This window comes from Strix aluco, chromosome 2, assembly GCF_031877795.1.
Source record: "Strix aluco isolate bStrAlu1 chromosome 2, bStrAlu1.hap1, whole genome shotgun sequence".
NCBI lineage: Eukaryota > Metazoa > Chordata > Aves > Strigiformes > Strigidae > Strix > Strix aluco.
In genome coordinates, this window is record NC_133932.1 from 60,570,432 (window position 1) to 60,594,740 (window position 24,309).

General features: G+C 38.6%; 1 protein-coding gene across 1 annotated transcript in view; it reads left to right on the forward strand.

Moving 5' to 3' along the window:
- Positions 1-1,149: 1,149 nt before the first annotated feature.
- PRKX (protein kinase cAMP-dependent X-linked catalytic subunit) overlaps positions 1,150-24,309 on the forward strand; it is a 61,849-nt gene continuing 38,689 nt past the window's right edge. Inside the window, exon 1 of the mRNA XM_074814902.1 lies at positions 1,150-1,601. Within this exon, the coding sequence (XP_074671003.1) occupies positions 1,418-1,601 (184 nt within the window). The 5' untranslated portion in view covers positions 1,150-1,417. The remainder of the gene's footprint in view (positions 1,602-24,309) is intronic.

Below are 24,309 nucleotides of genomic sequence, written 5' to 3' on the forward strand. Positions count from 1 at the left end.
TCAACAAGCAAAAAGAAAAAAAATACATGTTATATTCTCTGAGTATCGTGATATAAACGAGACTGCAAGGATCTCTTAAAATTCAGGAAAGATGTACATAAATTTGTAATTCTTATAATTTATACATTTATACTCATTTTTGTATACATACACATAACTATTTCTCATTATTATTGAACCTACTCTACACAGAAACCAGTAGGCCTTATATCCCCACGTTTTCCCATTTAATAAAAAGATGTGAAATGCCACCTGTGTGATCTACACATGGGCTTTGCAGATATCCTGCTTATTGGAGCGTAGGGTAGGGGCTGCCAACGGTGTAAAACTGGGCCAGAACAAGGCGTGGAAAAGATTAGGATTTCCTTCCCAATTTTGACACGAACGCTTCTCAGTGACTTGGCTCGCACACCAATTTTCCCTGTCTTTCAGCATAATTGTCAACAGTTTCTTGGCCGCTGGGGAAGGAGCTATATTCGGTACGCGACTGCTGCTCCGTGAGGTGCCTTCCCAGCGGAGCTCGGCGCGCCCGCCGGCCACCACCAGCCACCTCAGTGTTTTCCAGGCTCGGGCAGGGAACACGGGGGGGCCGTGGCCGTTGCGATGCCCCCACCTACTTGAAAACGGGAGTAAAACAACGCCTGGGAAACGCTTTGAAACGCGCGGGTGAGGGGCACTCGCTAACGCTGAGCCAGTCCAGGGACCCCAACGCGCGCTCCCAAGCCGGGCGGGGCCGGGCGCCGCTCTGCAGGGCCCCGTCAGTCCCCCGGGACCTTCCTTCCCCCGGGACCTTCCCCCGGCCCCCGCGGCGCTGAGGCAGCGCGGGGGCACCCGCGGCCGTCGCCGCCCCGCTCCATCCCCCTCTCCCTCCCCATCCCCCCCGCGGCAGCGCCGCCTCCCCGGCGGGACGCGGGGGTGGGGAAGGGCGAGCAAAGGGCACCGGCGCGACCGGACACCCCCGGGCTGTGCCCGCGGCGGGGGGCGAGCTCCGCGCTCCCGCCGTGCGGCGGCGGGGCCGCGCTTCCCCCCACCCCACCCTCTCCCCGCCCCGCCGGCCCTCTGCGGGACCGTGCCGCAGCGGCAGGAAGGCAAACCCCGCCCCGCGTGTGGCGCGGCTCGGCTCGGCTCGGCTCGGCGCGGCTCGGCGCGGCCGGGCTCACCCTCGCCATTGTCTGCCTGCGCGGCGGTCCCTGCTGCGAGGGGCGGGCGGCGCGGCGGCCGGCCGCGATGCTGAAGGGCTCCGCGCCCCCTCAGAGCCGGCAGCGGGAACGGGCTCCAGCCCCGGCGAACAGCCACCCCGCCTGCTGAAGACTGAAACTTTGCCGTCCCCGCCGCTCCCTCTCCTCCCCCTTCCCCTCGCCGGCCCGGCTCGCCCTTCTCCATGCGCTGAGCGGCCGCGGGGCGCCCGCTCGGCCCCATGGACGCCTTCAGCGCCGCCAAGGCCAAAATGGGGGCGAAAAGCGGCGGCGAGGCGGCGGCGGCGGGGCTGGCCGCGCCTCAGCCCGCCGCGCCGGCCCCCAGCCCTGCCGGTCCCGGCTCGCCCGCCGCGCCCGAGCCCGCCGCTTACAAGCTGGAGGACCTGGAGACCCTGGCCACCGTGGGTGAGTGCGGGAGGGGCGCGGCGGCGGGACCGGCGAGGAACAAAGGAGCTGCCCAGGTGCCCGCCCGCAGCCGTGCCCGGCGGTCGCGGCCCCCGGAGATACCCCAACGGCCGTCTGACCCCTTCCCGGGCGCCCTCCTGTTTTTGGGGTGCCCCCCCCCCCCCCCCCCGTTTCTTTCATTTCGGTGGTGGGCCCGTTCTGAGCCCGCGGGGTTGGACCGTCGGCCGTTCCGCGGCCGGCAGGTGCCGTTAACGGCGACCCCCCGCCGCGGAGCGGGGGCCGGCGGCTGCCGTGGAGGCTGCTCGGCGCCGGCGGGGGCTGCGCGGGGCTGGGGGAGCCGCGCCGCCGCCTGCCCGCGGCTCGGGAGCAGCGCCTGGAGCCGGCGGGCGGCTGTTGGCATTGTCTGTCCCGGCGCGGCGGCTGTGCGGGAGCGCCTCCGAGCCCCCGCGCCGCCGGTGGCCTCGGCTGGGGCTGCCGGGTCGCGGGGTTTGGTCTGCGGCGGAACGAGCCTGAAATGGGGCTTGGCCTGCCCCTGAGCCGGGGATGGTCGCTGCTGAAGCCGAAGGACCTTTTGGTGTGAAACCTGTTTTATCTGGTTTAACTTCCTTTACCTGCGTCGTCATAAAAAATTCATCATTTAAATGTAGTTGTCGGGCCGGTGAAGAGACCGGACGGGTTAACTGAATCCAGCTAAGCGTACCGCAAAACACCAGCGCGCCGTTGCCCTGCTGCAAAGATGCTTCGCGTGTGTAGCATTTTGGTAGAAGGCAAGGTTGCATCTCACATCGACCACGCTTACTAAAAACTGCCTGTGATCAGCGGCGTCGCAGAGTAAACACATATGTTTAATAAATTGGCGTTTCAGACAGCAGCAATGATGATGTGTTCATAGCCACTGTACCTGTCTGTGCATTGTGTTTGAGCACACGTACATATAGTTAACATACGTTTTTGCACCTGGTTTGAAGGCTTGTATGTTCAACTATATGGAAGTTTTATTATTTTTTTCTTTACAGGACTGTGAAATTATTTTGGATAGATTTATTCCAGTAAGTGCTGTAAATCTTGATTTCCCCTAAGCGCTCTTCAGCCGAAAAGGTGCAATTTAAACCCTTTCTCAGTGAAGTTAATGGTTTTAATGGCTCTTTAAAAATGGAATTGGAAAGGCCTGAGAATGTTGTGATTGGTGAAGACCATCTTATCTTCTCTTGAAGTGCATTTTTTTTTTGAGATAATTTTTCCAATTTGAAATGTGAACAGGCATTTTATTGAGAAATTAATTGAGATCATTATTAGACTGCCTGAAAGGTTTGTGATGTTTTTGTTTTCAGCAGAAGTGATTGATCTTTTATATCATGACTAGTTACTGTGATGCAGATGTCATCACAGAGGATTATGACTTAAAGTGAAGCATAGGGTGCAGAAAAATGCTATTTTTAGAGAAGGCATAACAGTCATGAAATGTTCCTGAGGCCAATGAAGAAACATGGAAATAATCCTGGTGTCAATTTTAAACAGCATATCTTTTTGAGGGTTCTTTAAGGTGCTCCTTAGAGATTAAGGAAGAGGAAAGTTGTGATTCCACAAGGTAGGGAGAGAGACCTAAAAAAAGTGAGACTGCTTGATATGAAGGGAATAAAATGTAAAAGGAGCAGATAGCTGCCTATCAGGGCACTGACGGGATACTTAAAGAATAGTCTCCTTTCCTTGTCTGTCTTCCCCAGCTTGATTTTTTTTCCCTTCTTTTCTCACATAGGTCTGTCTGAGAAGATGACCATTCTTTGCATCTCTTATGAACGGTGCCATTGGTTGTTTTGTAGAGAGAAGACTAAATGCAAAACTTGAAGGGTATAAAAATGTGCACAGATAAATACATAAGGCCTTACCTTATCAGAGAAGCTGAGCTGGCTTATTCTAAGTTGGTTTTAAAATGATTATGTGACATGGATATGCATCTCAGTAGAAGGCTGCAAGGAGGGAAGGGATCTAGCTCCTGACCAGGAAGCAATACAGCAGCCTCAAAGTGATACTGAAACTGAACACATTGGTACCTGCCTCTGAGTGGCAGAGTTCATAAAAGATGCAGTGTCCTGCTAATGTGTCTGTAGTGCATCTGAGATCTGAGCCAGCAACTCTGCATGAGGTTGGGCTGCTCTGTATGCACCTACTAACATGCTACATTGCATTCCTGAGTTAAATGGGCTGCATGTTAAATAAGTGCAGAATATTGCAGAATAATATGTAGATGTGTAACTTTAGCTTGAAAAAACTCCTTTTTGCTTGGCTTAAACGTTTTTTAATTAAGTTAATTAAGTACAGTTTAGGTTTATATCTCACATACTGGAAGAGTGTATCTGGAATTTATTTTCAGTAGTGGTTTAAGTCAATATTGCCCTATCTTCCATTTTGATTTCCCTGCACAAATACAAATGAGATTAATGTATTGTCATCAATTTCACTACAGCAGTTTAGAGTCACGTGCAGTTTGATTGCTGTGATAAGAATAGCCATTTTCTTTCTGCTGATGTTCTCAAAAGTTATGTGCTCTGAGATACTTGGAGATGTTTGTGGAGGGGGATACCCAGGACAGGAAGTTCTGATAACTTCTCTACTAGAATTGTTGTTGCTTGTAGACGTACCCAGGTTTAGAAACAGTATGGCTTTCGAAACTTATCAATTTGAGAAAGTGGCAAAATAAGGAGGTGAGCTCCATGCTCTTACAGCTGTTTATGAGTAATATTTAAGGTAACAAAATTACATTGGTATCTGTGAGATTGTGGTCATCCCCGACTTTAGGCACCTTCTCTTGGAGGATGGAATAAAATTCATGTAAAAATAAAAAATATAATTGGAAACAGTACTTGCTTTGAATATCATACCTATTGTTTTAAATATCCTTAATAGTCTAAGAGGTTTAAAGTCTCTCTGTTAACCCAACCACCATAATGCAGGCTGGATCAGGCATGTTCTTGAGATTTCTCTTCGAAACTCTGCCTTGTTTAGCAAAGAACTCACTGTGAGGGAAGAGCAAGAGGGGAGAACAGTTCAGCATAATGATTGAGAGGGCACTTACCTCCCCCAAACATCCCAGGACTTGACCTTTGTTTTGGTATTTGTGGGCCCTTTGGTAAAAGGCATTGGGAGCAGAGACTAGAGTACAGTTATGTTTTTCGGGAAAGTGCCTTAATATTTAGCCGGTAAAGTGAAATTATAGGTTTGGGGGAGGGCACAGGAATGGGCTACATACTGGTTTCTGGCACTAAGAGAGGTTTAACAGGAAGAATATTTCTTTGAGGGTTCTTCCTGACATGTTGAAGATGTGGCTTTGAACCTTTGAGGTGTATGGGTTTTTTTAACTATAGTCCTCTTATATGAAAGGTGAGTGGTCTTGCTTGCTACTGAAAGTGCCTGGATGACCACTTCTGGTTTTGAATTCATTTTCCTTAAAAAGGAGGTCCAAATAAAAATGTTTGCTCATCACACTCAGAAGCTGCTGCTTGGACCAGGCTGTAGTATTATGTGAATCTCAATTGAATTTACATACTCAGCTGTGCAGGTCTGAAGTAGTTCTGTGCTGTACAGAAGCAAAAATTAATATGCTGTGACCATCATGTTCATTGAAACTTAACTGCTGAAAGTTCATGGCCCACCCATGCTTATCTGAACCCATTTCAAACTTTTTGTAGGTCTGGTCAGTGGAAGAGAGAGACCATGAGCACTAGTGGCATAGTTTCTTAATCATCCTTGGTTTTGATGAGCATTTAACAAGAACAACCTTCTTATTCACTAGCCAGAGGGGCTGCAGTTGAACACCTGACATATATCCTGAAATGGAGATACTACATTTTTAATTATGCCATGATGAAGTATAATTCAGATAAACTAGAATAATAAGTACAAGAAAACCAGAAGATATTTCTTCACTTTTGTGTAGGTGAAGTTGGGAGAACAAATGTTATGTTCCTAAATGAAATGTATGGGAATAGGGAAGGGGGGGGGGAAGGAAGAGAACTCTAGGAGGAGAAGGATGACAAATTTATTCTTGCCCTCTCTCCTGTGAGATGTTTCCTGCCCATCTTTCAAAGTGCAATGAATTCCATAGCAAGGCGTTACAAATGTAAATTGGGTTTTCTAAATCTATTCAATTGATTGAAATATTTTCATAATAGTCTTTTCATTCGAAAAGATTCTTTTAAACAACTGTTCCCATGAAGTGCATTACGCTAAACAAATGCAGAATAAAAAATCGGGCAAACCAGTATTTTAATTTTTATAAGCATGGGAAAATTTTACAAAGTACATGAGAAAAATGAGGTGCGACATGTTTTTAAATACTTAATTTCACTGTGTTCACACGTAAAATGTGCTAGCCAAATATATTTCAAATGGCATATCAGCAGGACAGTAGGTACAGAACTGCAGTCTAATGCTGTAAGAAGGAATCTGCTCCCGTAGAAGACATTACAGTGCAATTTTCCCTGTGTATAGTCTAAGTAAAAAATTCTGTGCCAGAACAGCTAAGTTCTTTGCTAGCGAAGAACACTGGTGGCTTTTTTTCTCTCTTTTTTTTAAAGGGGCTCAAATTAGTTTTGCTTCTTACCAAGTGTTATTTTTGGTTTCACTACCAAGGTCCTCACCTATTTAAAAATACTATATTCTGAGGGATGTGTGAGCATTTTTTTCCTGTTTTGTCACCTTTTCTTGATACGGAAATGATAAATAATAATTCATTATTTTACTTGGCAGTGTCCTTAAATGCCACAAGTTTTGAAAGAAAACATGGTCTGAATGTTGTGACTGTAATGGTGACCTGAATTCACCATTACACTTGTACATCTTTAAGACTTTAGTCATAAAGCTAAATGACTTGGATTTTGTTTTTACTCTCTGTCTGTGGAATGTCTTTCTTGCTTCATTTTTTGCTCCTACGAGATCATACTTGTCCCAAAATAAATCCTTACTATTGTTATAGCTGATGTTTAGAGAGAAAATGACCAGGTGTGACTCAGCTTTCTTCTCTTGCTTTTCCTGTTATCTACTGCTGAGGTGGATTTCGGTAGCATAATGTTTATTGTGGAGTAGGCAGCAACAGGTCCCTTCCCATAAGGTTCTTGTTCTCATTAGGCTGGAAAAATAGATTGAAACAAGTATTCTTTTTTATCTTTCAGAAAGGTCGGAAAAGTGAGTGTATATGGAAGAAGTCTGAACATGTGAAAACTGAAAGTTCACATTTCTGCTTTTATATCTTCAGTGTTTAAAATCAATGTTGAGTAAATGGCTAGTGTTTGCTTGTCACCTGTTTCTTTTGCCTCAATCTTACTTAGATATCTAACTGACCGTGGAAAGGAATTCAGAATACTTTCTCTGATGTTGTGAGCTTGATGGTATGTTATAGAGTGAGCTTTAATATATTTTTCTTGAAGGTAAACAATTTGTTAAGTCCTATAAATAGCTCAGAGATGCCCAGAACTGCCTGTTTCAATGCAAATAATCAAATAATCTGGAATTCAACCAGTGCTAATATTTCAGAAATAAGAAGCATGCTAAACTCCTCTCCCACAAAATCAAAAGCATCTAACATCACGCCTTCCCCCTGCCAAGTTTATGTTTAAATACAACTAATGTTCCAGGTGAAGATACTGTTGAAAAATTCTTCCATGAAAAGTGTTGTGTGACAGCCCAAACTGAAAAAAATAGAAGAGGAAGATTTGAATTATGTTTTTTTCTTTTCCCTTCTTCAAAGGGAGGAAATATGAACTTGAAGTACTGGTGGTTGACAGCGTGTAGGCTCTTAGGGGTTGACTCACCTTTTCTATGTTTAGTTTCCTGAGTTTGCATGTCTGGACTGTTTGTAGTGGACAGGGAGAGCAGCCTTTTGGAGATAGATGTCTTGATATTTTGGCTTTTACATTATGAAAATTTAGGGAAACCAATCCCAAGCTGACGTGCATTTGGTCCTGGTTTGATCCACTGTAAGGGTGATAGGCAGTATGTAAACAGAAGGGAAAGGGTGGTTTATGTACCACTTTGGTTATGAGAGGCACAGACATGTGTACAGAAACAAAGGGTGAATTTTTGTGAAGTAAAAGATGGGAACTCTGTGTTAACCTTGCAAGGGCCTGTCTGGGCATAAGCTGTCTGGGTGCTGACCAAATTAGTTTAGGTTAAACAATACAATTCCCTTACTGTTGATACTTAGTGTGAAACATCTTCAGCATTAACTTGCAGTACTCAGAGTAGTTTAATAGGATGTCTTCAGCTGGGAAGGCATCCTCCCATTCCTACACAATTTTAGAGGTTTTTTTAGCAGCTTCAAAGATGTTGGTAAGTAAAATTTTGCTGAGTGCTGTGTGTTAGTGTGCACCTGGGATATTGAAATGCTAGGGAAGATCAGTTCTCAAAATTAGACTATATTTCTGTTTTCCCAAAGAAAGACTATCTCTCGAATGAACAAAGGTGTCCTTTTTTTTAATTAAAAAAAAGGGGAGGTATATGACACATCATTCTTTTAACCACTGTTTGAACTTCACGTTAGAGCAGTGGTTCAGTTTTTATTTGAAATATCTATTGCATTATTTTTATTATTTTTTAATAGTGAAGGTGTATCAGAAATTTTCCTTTAGTACAGCCTCTTCTTTAGAGTGTAAATTTAGAGTGCTAAGGAAATTCACCTGGGAGACAGGTGAGTAAATTGTGAGAGTAGTTAACAAAACACATTATATTTGGAAAGTGAGTGGAATGTTACAGAATGAGCAAATATTCAAAAAACACTTATGTCAGTCTCATTATTATATTTCTGTGGATAATTATAGTCCTGCTTTGTTAATTTTGGTTAAAAAAAATGTTCAGATTTTTTCCCTTTGTAGTAGATTACCATTTTATTTTGGGTAAATAATATATTTCAAGGGTATTGAAATAATTTTAGTTGTGATGGTAAGACTTTAAATTAGCAAATTAGAGACTTCTTGAGGGGTTTCAGGGGATGGTGATTGAAAATATGTTACCTCTGAAGTAGTAAGTGATGTTTATTTTTTTTTAAAGATTTAGACAGACAGGGTATAAGTGTTTCTGTGACCAGTTTTGGCCCGAACCCATTGATAATCTTAAAAAAAAAAAAAAATTCTGAGAATAATACAGATTATCATTTTGGAAAGCTTCTTTGAACTTAAAACATCTTGTTCTACTCTGAAGAGCATTCTGAAAACATTAGAATAGCAATCTCATTATGAGGCTTAATTTAAGGATTTGTTTTTACACAGTTTAAGGCCCACAGTCTTACTGAGCTCTAAATTTTGTGGCTTTGCAATTCAATTTAAGCAACTTAACTGTTCTGTGTAAATACCTAAGATCTTTCACTCACAGGCCAAAAGATGACTGGAGCAGGGAAAATAGCGTTGAAACTAGCATACTGGAAGTATTCAGAATGTGCTCTTCTGGACCTATCTACGTTGTAGAATATATAATTGCAGTTCTCCTTTTCAGGCACACCTAAACTAGAATTAAACTGTTTTCACTTCAATACAACTGCTAGTTGTATTGCTAACATGCTTGTGCTTTTGGGTTCATGAAATAAACTTGCTGAGCTGCTGTGTAATGCTCATGCTGAAGGATTTGTATTAATATCTATACCTACTGTAAGGTAGTTTGAGGGTGTTTGCATTGCAGAGTTGTGCTCCAAATGTGTGGACACTCAAATTTTCTTCCGGTGAAGTCTGACAGCTGCCCTATCCACTCTTAAATTGTGGTGATCTGTGGCATTTGTTCATGAAAACTTTCCACTCAGCTGCCCTTTTTATTCATTCCCATCCCAGCTTGGAGCGGTTGATAGCTGGTCTATTAATTGATTGACAGTAACTTTTGTGTAAATGTGTTGTCATTTTTCCACAGAGAATCAATTGGTCTGTTTCTATACGCTTCACCTCTGACAAATTGCTAGTGTGTGTGTTTATTTATTTATAACTGAAACACATTAAAATTCATGAAGGAAGCATCATCTCCATGTGACCAAACTGCATGGTATAACATATTTCTGTATAATACCAATGGCAATGGAATGTTCGACTTGTCTGTTGGGTTGATTTGGTCAGTGGAACCATTCCCAAAGTCTGGCTTTGACCCTTAACTTTCTTAGTCTGCTGAGGGAGCAGGGAAGTCTGGCACAATTTGACCTACATTATAGTTAAGTAAATCTGAACTGCACCCCTCAGGCAATTAGAATACTTTGTGAAGTATCTGGATTTCTAGTCTTGTACTCTTTTTTTGTTGGATAGTGTTTATTTAATACTAAAGTAAAAGTAGATTCGTTATATGCTTTTATTTATTTTGCAATGTATTTCATAGCCCTTATGCCAACAGGTTATGATGTCTAAAACAGACTAATTTTTACATAAAATCTTCTTTGCTCTTGTTTCTTTTCTGACTATTCAGGTTGACTATCACCTACACCTTTCTCTACTGGATTATAAATTTTATATATATATATGCATATATATTTACATTTATATAAACTCATAAAACAAGTTCTACAATTCTACAGCTTGATGTAGAAAGAGAGGGAATATGAAAACATCTTTCTGCTCATTCTCTGTCAGCATATATAGGACCCATTAACTAGTTATCTATTGCTCTTAGTAGTTCTTTATTTCTGCAAACTATTCATACAGTATCTACAGCATGTGGCAATTTTTTTTTTCAAACTAGGATATTTTTGACTTCCTTAAAGGATTGATTCTGAACTAATTTTTCATGAAAGCTCACATAGCTGGTGTTTGTTAGATTCTACCATGCAATTTACAAGAATTCGGGTATATTTTGTATTTATTGGAGTACTAGGGAAAGGCAACTCAAGACAGAAGAGCTGTATAATTTAAACTATTATTAGCAGTTGTAACCGGTGACTTAAGCGTGCATTTATTTTTCTCATGTACACTTGGCATTGTCTTACACATATTTTTTAAAAGCACTAAAGCTATCAATGCAATACATTATTTTGCCTGGAAAAAGTGACTATATAGTGTTTTACATCGTCTAGTAGAAGGGGAAAGCATGTGGACCTGCCAAGGTTTGTTTTTTTGTTTGGGTTTTTTATGTGATTCTTACATAGGAGGTTTTGTTACCAAAATTTTATAAAGTGACCATTTAGGTGCCCACCATGCAGTATTTGAGTTTTGTTATGGTTCTTCATTAAAACTTATCTTCTTTACACAGCATTCGTGGCATTTGCTTAAGTGTTGATCTTTTTGTATTGGGAAATGTGGGGACTCCAAGCAATCTGAAATACTTATGGTAATGACACTGCCATTATTGTTAAAGGTGCAGGGAGCTCTCTGGATTAAAGCAAAACAGCTACTTACTGTTGCTTTTTGTGCTTCTCCAGTAGTGCTTCCAGTCAGTAAATTGAATGCTCCAAAATGGTTTAGGTAGATGTTACTGGAGAGAGCTATCCCTCTGTAGACTCTTCAAAAACAGGCTAAACCATGTGTAAAATTTTACTTTGCTGATCTACTAATTAGGATACACTGTAATAGCTATATGGATGGCAAATATATAAAACAAGAGGCTGGGAGCTGACTGTGTTTGTGTAAAATTTCTGGGTGCTGTAATAGCAGACTCCTCTAGCCACCTGCCCCAAAACTGATGACAGACTTCTTGCCTCAGACCTCTTCCCCCCAGATTGGTATTGGCTTCTTACAGCTTCTTGAGTGCAGGAGATGATAGCCTGTACAGTTTTAATTTGCGTGACCTGCCAAAAATAACTTCAGAGTATGCATTGTAAAATCTTTGTTTGTTTTCAGGAAGATTTGTGGGTAACTCCTTGTCTGTCCCTGGAGAATGAACAGTGAGGACAGCTGCTGGTCAGTCTCTTTCTGAACTGGGATTCTTGTCCCCTCTTCCATCAGAATATTTCACGTTGCATGCTGGTATGATGAATTTGTGTTCTGAAGCCACTAAACTCTCCCTGACTTTTGTGACTTTCAGAGGCCTATGAAGACTTCTGCAGTATGCCTTTATTTAACCCACTCAGTTGTCACACTCAGAAGTGATGGATATAGAAGTTACACTGAATCAACAATATTGTTCTTCCTCCTTTTTTAGTGACCAACATAGTTCAATCCCCTTAAAATAAATTCATGTTAGCAACCATATATGTAGAAATTGCTCATTCTTGAATATATTTGGAAATAATATAATTTGGGATATAATAAATTTTAAAATGCTTTATTTATAAATTATATTTTAAAAATTATATATTTAGAAATATCCTAGTATTACAGCTTTTAATTCAAATCATTCTGTTTAAAAGCTTTCTGCATCTCTTCTAGTAATTTCACAGTGAGTAGCTGTGATTCCTTGGATCTGTTCATGGAAAATTTTCCTTGAATTTGGTTTTGTTACTTTTTTTTTTTTTCTGCTAGAAAAGGCAGCTGGGAAGAAGCTGTGGGGAAGACAGTGTGTCCTACAAGACAGAACCATTAGAAGGAAAACGAAGTAACTGAGAAGAGATTTAGAAAGAATTTGAAAAAAAGAAGTAACACCAAAATTAATGCAAAACAATTTAAAAGACATAGAAATATATTTCTTCTGGGGAAAACAAAAAGTGGGTTTTGAAGTTAATTTTTTGGATTTCAGTTGTATACATTTCATCCTTCATCAGTTGAAAAGTAGAAACAAATTGGGGCACATCCATTCCTGATGCTGTAAAGCCTATGAAAGCTATCCCTGTTAAGTGTTTACTAAAATAAACTATACCCTTTGTTCTAAATGTCTACCTGAAGAGAGTTTCTAGAATTAACTCTTTATCTGCAACACTTACTGTAAGCTAAAAGATTTATTTTGGTGGCGGTGGAGATGATTTTTTTTTTTTTGTTGTTGTTGCCTTTGTTTTTAGGTAGGCCTAAATTTTTCAATGTTCCTACTGTACTGTTGGTTGTAGGTTAGGCAGAGTAGAGCTTTGTTGCCTTGATTTGGGATAATTCTGGGAAAACAATGCTCTGGAAATCTGTGATAGGACAGTTTGAGTGGGTCATGTGTTTTGTGAAATAACAGTATTTAACATGTGAAATCTAAAAAGGTATTTTGGAATTATGCCGCCCCCCCCCCCCCCCAATATAACATGCTTTAAGTTTGTGAGCAGAAGTTGAGTATAAGATGTGGCTAGGCTGTGATTCCATAAATATTCAACCTGACTGACATCAGAGGCAGATGAGAAATAAAATCTGAAAATCCTGTTTAGTAGGAATTTCTTTTAACATGAAATACATATGAATTGTACTATACTGCAGGTGATGTCACTTATCAGTGAACTCTTTTATCTGTTGAGAAGAACTTGCAATACATGCTAATAGTAAAGAGAGAAGCAACATTGTGAAATCGGAGATGCGGAAGACAACTGGGTTTGTGGCTAATTAGCCAGTCCCTCAGCAATCTTTATTTTTTTCTGACAGGTCTGTAGATAAACCCATCTACCTTAAAACTAAAGCAGGAGTTGGTTGCATAGTTACTGGTTTCATAGCTTAGAGTATGCCTGTTTCACGCGGCTTTTAAGAGTTTCCTAGGAGTGTACCTTAGTGATAAAAGCCTGCAATATAAATAATTTTGTCTTTGAATCTTGATCTTATTAAATGGTTGATTGCAAGCAAAATGCTTTGACACTATGTAATTGGAGATGAGGATTCATGCCTCTGTGTTAATTTTAATTATTCTTTTTGAATTTTACTTTTTTGCATGATTGCTATTTGTATTTTAATAAAGAGCGTTCTTAGTGAAATGGGGATTACCAAAGTGGATGAAAAGTCAGAGAAGGCTGGCAGGCAGTAATGGAGATGAATGCATAGGTGAAGCTATACCTTTGGTTCATAATGTTGAAACTCCTACTTAAAAATGATGCTTGAAAAAGAGAGTAGGGTAAGGGGATTTAACACTGGTTTGAGACACACTTCCATTTTGTTTAGGTAGGTTTGTGTTTACTTGATACTGTTTCTTTTTGGAGCAAAACAAGTAGAACAGTGTGAAAGTCTGGCTAGGAACATGGTTGGGTACCCTAAATGGTTGTATGTGGAGAAACGAATGTTACTAATGCTTGATTTGGTAGGTAGATCTGAACTCGTTGCTAGTTAACACTGACTGTGCAACATCAGCATCTTTATGTTATTGCTTCATCTGGAAATAAGCCAGCTATGGATTCACTGATATCCTGAAATTGGGTGCTCTTGCATGAAATATTGCCAGTTTATCTCCTGTAATAAAATACACTGATAAACCCACTCCAATCTTCACGTGTTTTGGCATTTAAAATATTTGTGGGAGGAAAAAATTCTCCTGCTGGCAATTGGATGTAACAGGGAGACATTCAAAACTCCAGATACTCCCAGACTAGTTGTGATTTCTAGCCTAATTGACTTTCATTTTTGATAGAGATGTTAGGAGCTGCATTGTTTGAGAACAAACACAACTTTGTTGCTTGGCCTTCCTTGGTTCTCTAAAATACAATTCTTGAAATAAAATTAAACAATGATTGAAGTAATAGGAAGAAAAAAAACAAAAAACCAAAAAAACCACCTAGAAATGTGAGGACACTTGCGGGAGGAGGAGAGCAGAGAGAAGGAAAAAAGCTGTGCAGTTTGATCACTTTGCTTTGGAGATCGTTCCCTAGCATAGTTGGTTTAGTTTTATGAGCAAGACAAGTCCTTTGTTTGGTGCAAACTCTTCAGTAATTTACCACAAAGCACATTCGTCTCTAAAGAGTTTTTCATCTCTTACACAGACCTCATTTTAAAGACTGAGGAACTAAGTAAACTTTACTAAAAAGAACTGTACAGTGACAACAGGTGCTTAGGGACTCTTAAACATTGGTGGTACTTAACTTGTGTACTGGCAAATCCTTTGAAGGATAACATTTAATTCTTATGTCAAGAAGTAAGATATTTGTATTGGTCATTGGCACGGCTTTCTTCTGGTACCTCCTGGGGACATATATTTTGGATAGTGCAATGCTAATTTCCTCTTCCATCAGTGATGTAGGAGAACCTCTTATGTATGAAATAATTTCATCAGTTTCTGTCCTGTCTTCTGAGACTGTTATTCGTTCCTAGGAAACGTGCAAGCACCTGAAACAAATGGCAGTTCATAGAACAGGAATTATCTAATATGCCTAATAATTTTTCTGATTTGGCATATTTAATCTCTCTTCAGGGCAGACGTATGCCTTTTATCTTTGCTGCTCAAAACTTAGAATGCTTCAGCTTCTGTAAAAAGTGTTAATGGATGATAAACTAATAACTGTTAGATACCAGTAACTTTCAGTTAAGACTGATTTGGGTTATATTGAACCAATGACCTGGCCCAGATAGATTGGGTTTGTGTTCATTTATATCTGCCCCTGCCTTCTAATTTCATATGTGCTTGTGTGCTATTTCTTTAAGAGTAAGTCCTGAATTATAAATCATATTGAAATGCTTATTCTTGAAAATAAATAATTTAAAATACCTTGTGTTGAAAGGTGTGCTATGTCAACTGTAATAGCGAGTGATCCTCTTAGTAAGCAATGATGCTACAATTTTGGAGAAACAGTCTACAAGGGCGTGTCAAGTACTCTTGGCATGTGACCTACAGCTCATGAATTCAATTAGCTGTAATTTAATCTATCCTATCAAAGTGGTGTTGGATTTGCTGTTCATTGTTCTCTCTACTGCAGACTGTGATCCTGTTTTTAAATATATTAGTCTAGGTTCAGATAATTAATTCTGAGATTTTATGGGGTGAGAGAATGGGAGAGAGCAGAAGTGAGAAGCAACTATGTCAGTAAACAACAAAATAAATTAACCTGTGGTTGGGTAAATGGGTATATGTGTGTGTGTATATATAGTATATACCCATATATCTACGTATATATGTTGCTAAGAAATTTGAGGTATAATGAAGACATACATAGGGAAGCAGAGTGAAATAACTGAAAATCTAAAAGAAAATACTGATTCTTAAAAAAACCGAACTTGGTTTTACTTTCAAGATTTGACTATTAATGACTAATAGCTTTTGGTGACTGGAAAGTGAGAATACTGGTGATATAAAAAGGGCTGCGTGTGGCTGACTCACTCATAACTGTAACTGTGACATGATGGGTTGGAAATTCGGTTTCTATTTGTAAGGTCTATGTAGTAGTCCACTATTATTACTACTATATAATATACTTGATACTCTTTATGACCATACAGAGCATTATGAATTAAGATCAGAGAAATAACTCCTTATGGCCTATGGAGTAGAGCAATTGATAAATCTTTAATGCTGAGAATTGGTTTCCATGCAGTATTCTAAATACACTATACATAAAAGTTAAACTCTGGTGTCTACAGTAGAGGTTTGTGAGAAAGGGTGTAACCAGGTAACACTAATCACTGACAGATGGATTTTAGATCTCAAGGTTCTGATCTACTGATGCTTTTGACTGTCACAGATAATGGAGAGGTTTTTGGTTTTGGTTTTTTTGGTTTTTTTTTTTTTTTTTTACAGCCTTGTTTTCCATTTGAGGCATTCTTTAGATTAGGCAGTTCAGTTAGGATGGAGACCTGTGCACGTGTATTGAGTTAGTGTATTGTCCAAACAGTTGTCCTGAAATGCATTTTTTAACATCTCAATTGACTTTTCTTGTGTACATATCTTAAGTGATTTGCCACTGTACTGCTTTGAGCTTAGTCACCTCAGGTTCGTGGGTGAATCCGATGAATTGTTAGGCTGAGATTCTGCAATTTGAGGTGAGTCTTGAACACTGGGTTGATAAAATCTCATCCTTAATAATGACCCAGACTCAATACATGTGAAGAGTTATGTGATCTTTTCTTCTCAATGCATTTAAAAACTGAACTAAATTTGTTTGACAGTGTTTGAAGTGCTTTCAGATTTTACGGTTCTCAGGTCTTATGGAAAGATTTGTGTAGGGTATGGGCTCATGTATGTTCCTACTTTTTTCCTTCTTTTGGATTTATGTAGATGGTTTTTTTTAATGGTATTGTTCAAATCCTACAACATGAGGATTAGGTGACTTTTTTTTTTAATTTTAATGGAGCCAGTCCTTGAATTGACAGATAATATTTAAGAAAGGCCTACTCATAAACAATTTAGAAATCATAAATTTGAACACAGTTGTCAACAAAAATTACATTTGAGATCAGTATTTTGAAAGATTATATACAATTTAAAGAAGCATATACTGTGCCATTAATGGGACTTAGTAGTGTTCTGCAATACAGGTTTTGATTTTCTTAGATTTAAGCCTTCTTGCACTACATATACTGTTTTATATTGGGTAAGTTGGTCATTCTATAAAACTAGCTATCAGATAGTATAAAATGGGTTTGGAATCACTTGCCTGCATTTTCATATAAATATTCTAAGAACTAACGAGCTTAGCTCTTCTCCAGTGTTTATATTAGCTTGGAAATTTAGGAGTGAATATTGCAGTTTGGTAAGCATAAATTGAAGTAAGCTAAATTGTGCTCACCTGTCCAAACAAAGCATCTGTTTGGGAATCTTAAAAGCCTTGGCCTATGTGTGATTGAAGCATATGTACTGTAGGATATTTTATTTCCTTGTGTCATTGGTGTTTAATTTTGAACCTTATCCTTCTCTTTGCTCTTCATGTGACTGTATGAAGAACTCTCAGTTTCATATTGTGACTCATGAATAACTTAAAGTCTGATAAATTCTTTATTATACATACATATTTACTGTTTAAATATTTTTGTTCAGGAGCAGCTAATAGTCATGGCAAATGAGATTTATTTCCATAACCTAGTATGCTAATCTTGTTTTTGAATGAGGAGAAATTTATTGTTTAGGGAGTTTACCTATACACTTGCCTGTTTGTGACATACTGCATGTTCCCAGCTGTGTTTTCAGAGGTGTGAAATTAGCAACCTATATTTAATGCAAATGGTGTTAAAATAAATATTGTACCTTAGATGATTTTATGCTTTAAAAAAAAAAAAGAAAAAACAATGTCCAGCACAAAAATGCCATCTGGTATCAGCTAAAAATCTATCCTTACTGTTGCAAAATTAATCATATTGTTATGATATATGCCATAGCCTCTGAAACTTACTTTAGTATTGACTGTAGCAACCCATTCACCTCTTGATTTCTGTTTTCTTGTACAATTAGTTTCTTGAGAGTCACTTTGAAAATCTAGATTGTTTCATGAAAGGAATTTATTTGTAGGTTGGTTGGGTGTACTGGTTCATAAATTCTCAAATGTTCTCATCCTGGTTTATCTTTGTCCATTTAAATAATTGTCAGTTATGTACCACCTTCTATTTAAAGTCTTATTTATTGGCTTGGATGGGTTTCTTGGATATGATATTCAGAGGTATAATATGGGAGAGAGACTGGATCCCAGTTTGGACATAGGAGGGAAGGGAAATTGTGTGTATAAAACTAACAAGGGCAATTGGCTTTTAACTGTGGAAACTCGGTAGAGTGACTTTTCTTTCCTGTTAAGAAGCTGCATAGTTAAAACAGAAAAAGCTAGTCTATCCATTCTGTTTCGGTTGCATAGTAGGCTGAAGTTAAAAAACAGAGCAGAAATTTAATTGAGTTAAGACTGACTTTTCTGCATTATAGAGAAAAAACAATGAGGTGGCCCATACAGTCCTGAATAGCATGAAAAATTTAAAGACCACAGTCCTTTTCTGCTAGAGTATTTTAAGTGTTTACACTAGACATGATTGTTAAATTAACATTGGCATGTCATCAGTAACATTAGGTATTAATACAAAGAATACTTTCAGTCTTTGCTTCGATCAATAATGTAATCCCTGGGCACTATAGAGATTTTCTTCTGAAATGTTTAATTGATATTTTTGGAGACTGGGATTTTGAAACTTAATATTTGTGTTAGTGTATTTGTTCCAATTCCATATCAGATATAACTATTTGGATATTCTAGACTTGCTTCCTGTTTTCTGCATAATAGCTCTTTATGTGGAGAATATTATGATGTCCATTCTAGTGCCAGACAGCAGTGATTTCATCACCTCACCTTGGACAGTGTTACACTAGTTTTTGTATGGTATAGTATGAGAGAAATCGGAAAGGTAATGAACACGTGAAGTAAATTCTGAATGCATAATGCATCTTTACTCTGTAGTCTCTCAGGAATATTAGTTGTTACTGCCTTATGAATGTAAACAAAGCCTTCCCTTTGAGGAATACTTTGTTCCACTCATGAATTCTCAGTGTATTAACCCTTAACAAAAAATAAATCCATTTGCAGTGCTTGTTCCAGTTTGAAATAGTGTTTTAGGAGAAGATTCTTCCTGGCTTGTAGCTTGATGTTGTTTTGTAGAACTTACTTTACAGAAGATAGCATCCAGGGTCTCAGTGGCCCAGCACGCTGTTCATAGCTTATAGATGCAAAGAAATTACTTGAGTCTTTCAGGAAGCTATTAATTTTGCTAGTTACAACAGTTAAGTCCTTTGTGCATATTATAGTATCTCTAGTACTTAGTGTAACCCATTTATAAGAAAGATCAGACTAAATGAAATTTCCAGGAAAGAACTTAGTGGTATCAGAAATCTTTTTGTATTTTTGTCTGCATAACAGCTCAAGTGTAAGGTAAACATAACAATAGTTTTAAGTACCTTCTAAGACTCTCTTGTGTTCTGTAAACTTGAATAACATATGTAAAATTACAGATTATATGGGTAAATACAAGCTTGCAAACTGGATGTAGTTTGACCTGTGATTATTTGTAAAAACTATATCTCTTCTTTCTTGTGTATAATGTCTGTTTATTAAGTATGTCAGTATTCTTTTAAAAAATGCTAGATGAATGATCTGACTTTATTAATAGCACATTTGTGATATTGTGCTAGTAAGTTTTATTTGGGTCACAGTGCTGAAGATTATAAAGTTGTATAGGTATCATTGGCATCGTTTTGGTGATGTGTATGAATGATATAGTGAGTTTCTAACAATTATTTTCTGAATCTCACAAATGTATACTTCCTTACACAAATTAGCATTATTTTGTGTCAATAATTTCCATGTCATGAAATCCTATGTGCACTTATCAGACTGTATAACTTCGAGGTTAGTTTCTTCTCTCTGAATGTAGAGCTATGAAGTATAAATGACTATCAAACCTGCATATGTAGAATCACTTTATAATCATCAGAGGGAAATAGGTACTTCTGGGTACATAAACTGGATGGGAAAAACTGCTCAATTAAGTGGAGAAGTGCCTTTTTTCCCTCTGTTGACTTGGAAGGGATTCCACCTGGCTGGTCCAAAAGTAAGCTCTGTAATAAGTGAGGAAGTTCCAGCTCAAGGTATCTGGGGAAGCTGTTGGTTGTTTGCCTAAAAGATGGAGAAATTCTGTCTCTCAGTTTGTGTTTGGGATACAAACGAGCTGGTCAGTTACTGTTTGTACACTGTTAGCCTGCAACTGGCTTTTCTGTATTGTGAAAAGACTTAAGTTCGCAGCATAAATTGCAACAGGCCAAGAACAACGGCAGCCTTTCAGGACATATATCCATTGTATCTTTTAATGTCCAGCCATAAATAGATGATATGGGGCTATGTGGTCTTCTGTGGTAATCTTCTAACTTTTGAAAGAAGAAAGAATTTAAGGAAGAAACAAAAAACTTAACGTTTGAAGGTATAATGTGAAGAACAAACTTCTGATGCTTTGAGGCCTTTAAGTACTACTCAGTGGACGGGCTTTGTCTTCAATGTGAATGTCCAGAGGTTTTTTTTTTTTTTTTTTTTCTCCTTGAGTTAGCTCTTAGATCAGTGAAATTTTAAAAATGAAAGTCAAAAGTCTAATTGAAAAAAGGTTAAACTTTTTTAAAGAAATGGAAAAGTAGGTATTGGCTGCCACTGAACTTCAATTTCACTGCTAATTTGATGTAAGTTGCTTTCTGAATATAAGTGTATCTGGATTTCATCCTGGCCTTTCTAGCTACATCTCAATTGTGCTGGTATACATACGCATAAATATGGAAGTGCATTTTCAGGCTAGGGCCTTCTGTGCCTAATGCTGTGGTGACACAAAATAGCAGGGAATAGGTAATCTTGAACAGTTTTCTATTACTTGCCTATTTAGCTATTTCCTAAAACATACGAGAGAACTGAAAAGTGCTGAGTATGTTTAAATTGTCAGTCTTTGATCATCTTCATCCACAAGCTCTTCAACACAATTTACTCTTCAATCTTATACTTTAAAAGCACTGTAGAAATACCATATTAAGTAGTGAATAGACAAGCTGTTTCAAAAGTATTTAAAAATATTGTTTTTGTGCACTATGTGAAATGTCCCTCTCAGTTTGTTTCTCCTTAGCACTACTTTAGATGAAGAAGGAAGTGAAATGTAATTGAAAGGAATGTATTATAAGAGGTACCAGTCCCTCAAAGGCTTCTGTCCAGCACTGGTGAAGGAGGAAATCGGTCAAGTACAAACAATGTGGCTTTTATTACATTCGTTTGGCAATAATAAACCTTTGTACTTTAACAAGATTTTTTTTGTTTGCTTTTTAAAAGGACACAGTCAAGGATATTAAGCCTGATACTTTCTTTGCATTAATATGGGCCTGACTTGCATCAAGTAGTTCTTTCGGAGAAAACAAAGGAAGAAATCTGCAAGAGCTGAGTTTCAGGACAGGCAAAAATATGCTGATTATGTAAGAATCCCAGAAGTGTGCAGAGGCACATATTTTTGGGTTGAAAAAGAAAGTGGCTAATCAGGTGTTAGATACCTACTAAGTACCCCTATTTAGGCTCACATAGTTCAGAAGGGGCTGCTGTTAAAGTTTGGACCCATGCTGCTGCATATATCTCTGATCTTTATAAGACTCAGAAGTAAAGTGTAACTTTAACTTCTAGGGTACAAAGTGACTCATTAAATCCTTCACGGGTTATTGCATTTGTAAGTGTGTGTTTCTTAGTTATCAAAATGCTATTTTTATTTTTCTTAGATGAGAACATGAGTTTTGGTCACAGCCATCTTTTGTTAGTTGTTTGGCTGGTCAACTTTATTTTAAGGCTTTCTGTTTTCATTGGGTATATTTGTAAGCTTTGTCCATACAGTAGTTTTGCAGCAACATGTAGGACCTAATATGTTCAGCTGTAGCAATTGACAGAACAAAAGCTACTGGAACCACCTATTAAGTACCTGAATTGGGGTGTACCTGAATTGTTCTACAGAGGTGCTGTTTTAAACTTTTAAGACCTTAATGACTGTTTCCTTTAGTTGAAGTTACTTGAAAAGGCTTTAAGTCTGCCCTTGACTTTGTGACACAGCAAATTGGTTGTGTTGGTTTTAATTTTTGGGGTTTTTTTTTTTGTGGAAAACCAAACTAAATATGTCCATGCTGAATTTGAGTAAAGCAGCTAGCCAAATCAGTTTTGTAAATGCTTTCTGTAAACAGGGTAGTTGAAGGTGAAGATGGAAGTACTGACAAAAGATGAGAGAGGAAGCTTTACTGTCCTCTTGGGTAAAGATTTGATTGTGGGAATTAAACTTAGCAACAGAGCTGTTTTTTCAAATTTAGTATGTCCCTGCATAGGTTTTACTCACCATTTATCTTCCCACCTTCATTGGGAGGGGGGAAAAAAAAATCACTGGGAAGTACTTCTACCTCATCATCAGAGTAGAATAAGTGAAAAATGGTATATTAATGATTTACCAGAATTGATTCTTTATGTAGTGCCAGAGATAAAGTGCAAGTTAGTTGTCTTCATAGAAACTTAGAGGTCAATCCCTTTTGGCTGAGAATGCTTCTGGGACATGCAGTTCAAGATTTTGAATGTAGTACTAATCCCAACTCAAGAAGTAGAAGCCATGTATTCACAACAGCAGACCTAAAATTAAACAGTATCTGAAGAAAGATCAGGATTCATTGTTTTGGGTTATAAAATAAAATGTTGCTGTCATAGCATTTTTTTTTTTTTTTTAAGCAATCAAAAGGAATCTTGTAGCCTGCCAGCTGGGATTTGATGATACCTAGAACAATACTCTACTCATCTTTGTAGTTGTCCTTCTCTTTGCGTGAGTGTGGTTACTTTGTGACTTGTTCATGTATTATTTTGTTTGTGGTAGGCAAAAACGTAACACGATTTTTAGCCTAAATTTCCATCAATTTGTTTGTTGTTCATCAATTTCATTTTAAGGAATCTGTTACATAGTATTTTTAAACACTGAAAGGAAAAAAATAATTAAAAGTTATAAAAGCTGAACTTTGAGCACAAATTCATTTAGAAAGAATCCTGAATTACTGTAAACTTGATGGGAATTTTGAGCACCAGTTAATAGACAGGAGGTGGCTAGATGTTGGGTTTTATATGTCTGACTTTTGTTGTTTGAGAGATTTTTTTTTTTTGAAACAAAACCACAAAAAAACCCTTTAATATTTTCATTCCAAGGAGCTCTTGGTTAATCTCTCCCTACCTGAAATAAGCAATTCTGTGAATAGGATTTGAATGTCTTTTAAAATGTGATAGACCAAGTTCTTTTAAAGTCAGGTCAGTACAGATTGATACACTTCACTTTTAGCAGGGGTTTGGTATCACTTAAAATATGCTGTTTCAGCGGGCCTCCTAAATTTCTTTTCAATAAAAGTAGTATAGAAGTTTGTAGGTGAAAAAGGAATAAATTTTTGAAGGTTTCTATTGGAGCTGTTTTTATAAAAAAACAGTTTTGCAGTTGAGGTCCATCAACATTTCATGTGCAATATTTAGGTAAGAGTAGTAATGACTTTGCAATGTTCTGTTTTCAATAGGGAGGAAAAACTTTTCTTCCACTCATCTGTTCATATTATTTATATCATTGTGTCACAAATCACAGGTAGCAGAGGCATGGGAAGAGTTACAAAAATACCATTGAATCAAGTGGGGAAATACCAGTTTTATGAGAATTGTTCTGAAGACTGTGGATGTTAAAGTTTTGTGAAGGGACATGGACATGCATTTCCATTCAGTGTTCTAAGCGCTTTTTAGAAATTGAAAGAATTAAAGGTTGTCTTATCAACAACAGGCTGATGACCTTCTGGTGTCATTTATTGGTCCCTGCTATTTCAAAATAAGTAAAGAATAAAGGGAGAGGAGAAACTTTCAGGGATTCTGCTTATTTTGTTTAAAGACACCCTGATATTTACAGTATTTTTATAGAGACCCAGTAAGTTGTGAGCCAAAAAAAGTAATTACCTGGAATTAGAAAGGAACTCCCATCATGGGGGTTCTGTTGAACAGCACTTACTGGAAATCAGGAACCTGTCTCTGGACTATGAGAAAAACAGGAAGCTTTACTGATGGGTATTAATTAGCCTGCTGATTCCTGTGTGCTTAATTCTTAAGGATTGTAATTCAGAAAGATATAAATGGGTGGGTCAGCAACAAGAGTTGTTGACACAATTGCTTAGTATTCTTTGGCATATCAAATCTTGTGCGAAGTTGAAAAGAGACTGTATCAAATTCCAGATTGTTAAATGTAGTTTTAGTGGTGTGTTGTTATAGGTTCTAGGTATACCAGGTAAGAAAGAACCTGAAAGTATGTCGGATCTTTGGAATCAGAAAGCAGCAGAGAGGTGAAAATTTTTCACAGCAGCATCTTTGAGTCAGAAGCTAGGTTGTACTTCAAACATGCATTGCTACATTCTTTCCAACTTGACAAGGGATGAGTCTAGAATTCAAAATAGAAGTGAGAGAGAACCACTG